At 40.9% G+C, this 6,390-nt stretch overlaps 1 protein-coding gene across 6 annotated transcripts in view; it reads right to left on the reverse strand.

The window, feature by feature from the left end:
• The window catches only part of LOC118367021 (ATP-binding cassette sub-family C member 4-like), a 50,213-nt gene extending 47,615 nt beyond the window's left edge, over positions 1-2,598 (reverse strand). Inside the window, exons 1-3 of one of the 6 annotated variants that reach the window (XM_052493753.1) lie at positions 2,043-2,597; positions 511-1,933; positions 333-437 (exon numbers count right to left, since the gene is read on the reverse strand). In XM_052493753.1, coding sequence (XP_052349713.1) covers positions 333-437; positions 511-521 — 116 coding nt within the window. In that variant the 5' untranslated portion in view covers positions 522-1,933; positions 2,043-2,597. Of the gene's footprint in view, positions 1-332 lie in introns of all 6 variants that reach the window. The other 5 variants (XM_052493752.1, XM_052493755.1, XM_035749951.2 and 2 more) reach the window with 5 other exon arrangements.
• Between the last annotated feature and the right edge of the window lie 3,792 nt (positions 2,599-6,390).

A 6,390-nucleotide genomic window follows, 5' to 3' on the forward strand; every position in this document is an offset into this window, starting at 1 on the left:
TTAGAGTAATAAACAAAGTACCATAATACAGTTCAAATGTAAATGTTTACTTTAGGCACACTCGCAGCAATCAAACCAAACAGCCCTGTGGACTGACAGTTTTGTTTTAAACTGTCATAGAAGAAGTGATGAGGTCATTGTCTGAGCACCTTATCTACCGGCAGTCGTCCGTGTCCTTGCGCTCTAGAAGGCTATGGCAACGGAGCTGGTAGGATACACGTCGGAATACTGCAAGCGTCATTCACACTTGAACATTCATAGCAACTGTCAAAACCTATTCGGCTTTGTCTGTCAATAGCTGTCAAACATTGCCGCTACTGTACTGTTCTTACCAGAAGAAAATCTTGGAAAGAAGATTAGCTGTAGCCGATGGATTATCCTTCGCCTCTTTCCGCAAAGGTTCCATGCTCTGACAGTGAATGTAAACTGAAAACAACCTGCGTATGTAGCTGAAAATATATCATTAAATACAGAAGGCAACTTAATAGAAAATATAGATTATTTTCTCACCGGCAGCACATAGCCTACAATCGAAACAGATAATGAGACCCGTGTGAAGCTAGATAATGAACTGTGCATAAGAGCCGCGGCTCGGTTTTCATCAGTGCGACCGCGCACCCCTCCATTGAGGGGATTCGATTAATGCCCCCGGTGAACCGGGTTTACGTTGATCGCATTCAATTTGGAGCAGAGTGCCCCGTTCTGGACGACGGCGAAATCGGCTCAAAACAAAAGCGACATAGATTAATAACGTGTACTAATAACTAGAATTCCGTGTTTTTACATGTGAAAGTAATAGCTTTTGATAAAAACGCTTTATCTGACTTCCCAATGCTAACGCATGCCAGAACTTATTCTATGGTATATTGCGATCACACAATTTAATGTACACCCCGCCACCTACTGTGCGGGATGGAAACAGGAGTCCCACAAAACTAAACAAAATAAACCTACCAAAAAATAAATCAAACGACGTTTGATTAAGTTAAAAAATAAAAACCGATCTGATCGCGACATAGACCAAAAGGGAACCTGAGAGGGCGGGTCTTCTGTCGCCAGTACCCTTTGCAAGTATTCAGATGTAAAATCCTTAAAAAGTCTCCAAATGTCCAGTTTCTTAGACTTCTTTGAGACTTGTGTTGTACCGTTTAGAACTATAACAATGAAGGCAAACAAAATCCACCTTTTAACACACCTGTGAAATTTAGTCTGGAAGCAAACATTTACTACAGGCTGTGGTGCATCCACTACCATATCTTCACTAGCATCACTTGTTTTCTCTGTTCTTTTAATTGCCTCCACAGGAGATTCAATTGACCGCCCTAACTTTTGCCACCTCAATCTCCTTCACTCTTACAGGGCACTCCAGGAACTCAGGATCATGATTCCCACAATTGCAACCACGTCGTCCTTCTACACATCGTTCTTCAGTATACTCTGTCCATCTGCACACACTTGAAACATGGCCAAATAATTTACAATTCGTACACTTCAAAATCGAATTTTATTAGTCACATGCGCTGGTTAGTTGAGGTAATATGTACATGTAGGTAGAGTTAAAGTGACTATGCATAGATGATAACAACAGAGAGTAGCAGCAGTGTAAGGGGGGGGGTGCAAATAGTCTGGGTAGCCATTTGATTAGGTGTTCACTAGTCTTGTGGTTTGAGGGTAGAAGTGCTCTTACAGCGTATCTTACATAACCAAGCTACACATGCGTAGATATTTGCTCTTTATCAAAAACAACAGAGCCCACAGACTTTCTTCTTCTTCTCCATTCACCCAGCGAATCAGACGCTGGGCACCAACTACACCTGGAATTCTCTTCAGGTATTCAACCGGAATATCTGTCACGCCTAAGGGACTCCTTTGACGGGTGGTCTTCTCCAAAGTTCGAAACACAACATTTATGTTGGCCCACTGCAATCTTCCTCTGTTCTTTAGAAATACAATTCATCAAAATAAGATCACTCTGACAGACTCCACTTTTACAAGCACATACTTCATAATTTTCAACACCTCTCCCACATATGCATCCTTACTTAACAAACGCATCTCAGCAAGAAGGGATTCATTATCATCCACTCCATTTTGAGACAATTTCCTTTTTGTTTCAGTTTTCGATACTACTGTTGTCCATTCAGAACATTTGTCTTCGCCTACTTTGCTCGACGCGCTGCTTGATTCGAATTTAGCATCCACTTCCGCCATCTTCTCCGCAGAGACGTCCAGACACGCGGACATAACTGGAAATTCCTAACGCATTCCAGATTTTACAATGCCTGGATAGTTTATGTATCAGCTACTGGGAACTGGGAACAAAACTAAAAAACAAGGTCAAATCTTGACGTCAGCGACATTCAGGTCGGAAAGTTTGAGCTTGAGAAAGAGGCCCCGTTCCCGACTTGGAATTCCGAGTTGGAAAACCATTCAAAGCTATTTTTCTCAGTCTGAGCTCTTTTTTTCAGAGTTCCCAGTTGACTTAAATGCATTGAATTCGGAAGTTGGAGATTTCCCAGTTCCCAGTTGTTTTGAACAAGGCATAGCAATCTGTTGCCCGACGGCACAGTCGATAAAGTGGCATGCAACCATTGGTTGATGCATGCGATATCTGCGCAGGGGAACGCGACCAATATGACAGCGCTATGGAGCGCCGTTTGGGTCTTTGCGTGTCTAAAAATATACACATCAAATAATACTATTTGAGGTGTCAAATAAGCTTGTTGACCAATCAGGACCTGAATATGACTGTACGTCACATAATAATTTAACGCGTTCATATTTTTTTTCACGTAGTTATTACACATTGATTACACTATCACTCGTATTTCATGTCACAACCTTGTTTAACATGGTCTAGTCTAAATATGTTATGATTCCACCAATTGTAACATTCTGCATACCTTCAAAGAGGTACTTTTATTTTGAAGGCAAACCGCAAATTCCAGTGTTGTGTCTTATCCTTATTGTGGCTATTTTCACAACACATAACCCGGTCCGGTCGAGCCTCACTAGCCTGATAAAGCTAGCTTGCTGCTTATAACGTTATAGCTTTGGGCAGCACGGTTAAGTAGCTGGCTAGCTATTTATTTTCATGAACTGAAGTTCAATTTCAATTGGCGAACAGCAGGTGGCTACCTAGCTAATACTTGCTCACAATGATTCATAAATCATTGCTAAGAATAATGAAAATGACTGCAGCTTCTAAGTTACTGGTCATTGTTTTTATTGTTTGTATCGGTGCTAGCTTTACCAAACTAAAGCTAGCTACCCCAGAAGTTGCAGTCGAACAAATAATACTTTATTACCAACGCGGTATTGTAAAACGTCGTTCGTGGCCGGTGTTTGCTTGTTTGCAGACTTTTTTTGTACAGCTTTGGCAGTGCTACTGATAGTAGTGGTGGCGCTTGGCTTGCGGACGTGTCAAATTAAAAGCTTTTGAAATTAGTTTAAATTAAAAGCCTATTTAACGCATCAAATAGTGTTAATTGACGTGTACCCGTTTTGACACGTAAAGACCCAAACGGCGTTCCATTCAGAGCGGAGCAGAATCTAGTTTGATTTGAACATGGCGCGCCTCCCTCACCGACTCCGCCCGGTCACGTGATGGGTCATAGCCGGGTCAAATATTATGGATCTACTGACGAGACACTCGGCTGTCAATGTGAGTCATTCTCCACAAAGCGACTCGGCGGGCTGTCTAGATCCCACCTATCCTTTCTTTGGATTGGTGGATATATTTCATTAATAATATTATTTTATTTTTTTGAATAATCGACGAGGGTTGTTGACCGCCGGTATTCATTTGAGAGAGATGCTGTGCTATTAGCCTCATTGACATTGATATAATGCATAGCCATCTCGATATAAAATTGTTTGTTTTTTTCTCAAAGTTGCCGGGATGTCACATGTCCTATTTATATCAGTGGACTTGTAACAGCTTAAGCATTTTGAAACTTATATTTGTTCACATAGACCTCACGTTGCAAATAAGCCATTACATTTTTTGTTGACAAATTCGACACTCATTGACCTCCATACAAAAACTCATTGCTTTGGTGAGCGAAAAAATGAAAAAACGCCTCCTGCTGGAAGGAGATAGATGGTCCGCCGAGTTGGTCCTCTCTCGTCCTCATCTTCTCTGGCCGGGTTCAACCCGGGCAGTTTAATCTAATCCCCTCCTTCTTGCTAGCTAGCCTCGAGCCATAGCCGAAGATAGTGGATAAATGAAGATGTCCCAATGTGGGCCGTTAACCATTGAAAGAGTTGTCAGGTCCGGTCTGCTTAATGTGGTGGCTCCAATGATGTATATAAACCATGGCCATTTATTTTTTATTTATATTTTTTATTTAACCTTTATTTAACTAGGCAAGTCAGTTAAGAACAAGTTCTTATTTTATTTTTGTTTAGCCCACATAATATAATTTAAAAGTATGCATTATGATGTCTGTAATAAAATAAATGTGGCAAAAAATGTATGTAGACATTAATAATATGCATTTCTACAGCATAGAAAATATTTTTCACAACAGTGGGGGAGTGACAAGATGGAGGGACGCCTTATCCTAGAGAGATTCACAAGGTTATCAAAACGTCACGGAAGCCGACACAAAACACAGTTCTTATTTTAAGTGTTTCTAAAATCCTCTTTGGGAAAAATGAACAGTGGAAAAATGTTTGGAACCATTTCTCTGTTTGACCGCTAGGTTTTATGGGTTATTATGACTCACACTGTGGTACTCTGCATAGCAGCCGGGTCTGCTCTGCTTAGTTCATTGACTGTATGAACCAGAAAAAAATAGGGAGTGTGATGTCTCACTTCCTCTTCCTTCTCTGCCATAGCCCTATAGGGGTACACTGATTTCAAGAGATGACACTGGCTGGAATGTCAAGCTTTACCTGGCATCCTTTTTTATTGTTGATTGTACCATATGAACCAAATCTATAATACGATTTTGGTGGGGTTTGTTTCAAACAACATTTTAAGTGTACTTCAAACTCAATGCAGACAAAAAAATATATACTGAACAAAAAATATAAACACAACATGCAACAATTTCAAAGATTTTACTGAGTTACAGTTCATATAAGGAAATCAGTCAAATTGAAATAAATAAATAAATTAGGCCTTAATCTATGGATTTCACATGACTAGTCAGGGGGAAGCCTAGCTCAGCCAATCAGAATGAGTTTTTCTCCACAAAAGGTTTTATTATGGACAGAAGTACTCCTTTAACAAATTGGCTTTTTTTTTTAAATTTCAGCTCATGAAACATGGGACCAACACTTAACATCTTGCGTTTAAATTCTTGTTCAGTATATTTTGCAATTATATTGATTTATTATTCATAATGTCTCCACTGTTCTTGGCTCCCTAATACTGTCTACCTCGATTACTAACCTATGTCTTGCATGCATTGTGCTTTGCATGTGCAAAAGATCAATCAAATTGCCAAAAGTTCTCATGACCAAGGGCGCAACTTTGATTTTAGAAATGGGGGGACATTTTTTTTTTTAAACATTTTTTAATCCAGTCGGATAAACACTCCAAACAGCCTACCCGACCGCTCTGAGGAGTCCGCATGCTCCTAAAGCACACCGCTGCCTGGAGCAGCCTATCATCACCTTCTAGTACTTGTTTGTCTGTACTGTCCTCTGCTGTTTGACAGCAGTTTTCACCAAAGTAATCCTCCCTGTCTGTGTTTTGACATTTCAACTGAACTCACCTTATCTATATGTTGACCTTTCACCTATAGTGCTTCACCCCAATACTATTGAGTGCAGTGAGAATGTTTGCAGTTGACACTTCAATATAGCCATATCTGGCTACCAGGTTGCTCGTTCCAGACCCAAGATGGTACCCGAAAGATCAAAACAAAGCTAATCATGTACACAATTAAATGTTGGATGTAAATATCTTATCTCAAAGCAGATATGTGAAAGGTGACCAGGTTGAGAGTTTCAAGTTCCTTGGTGTCCACATCACCAACAAACTAACATGGTCCAAGCACACCAAGGCAGTCATGAAGAGGGCATGACAAAACCTATTCCCCCTCAGGAGACTGAAAAGATTTGGCATGTGTCCTCAGATCCTCAAAAGGTTCTACAGCTTCCCCATCGAGAGAATCACTTCCTGGTATGGCAACTGCTCAGCCTCCGACCACAAGGCACTACAAAGGGTAGTGCGTATGGCCTAGTACATCACTGGGGCTATAACAGGCAAGCCCTAAAAATTGTCAAAAAGACTCCAGCCACCCCAGTCAGACTGTTCTCTCTGCTACCGCACAGCACGGGACACCGGAGGGCCAATTCTAGGTCCAAGAGGCTTCTAAACAGCTCCAAGCCATAAGACTCCTGAACATCTAATCAAATGGCTACCAAGCATTAACC

This window comes from Oncorhynchus keta, chromosome 34, assembly GCF_023373465.1.
Source record: "Oncorhynchus keta strain PuntledgeMale-10-30-2019 chromosome 34, Oket_V2, whole genome shotgun sequence".
Lineage (NCBI taxonomy): Eukaryota > Metazoa > Chordata > Actinopteri > Salmoniformes > Salmonidae > Oncorhynchus > Oncorhynchus keta.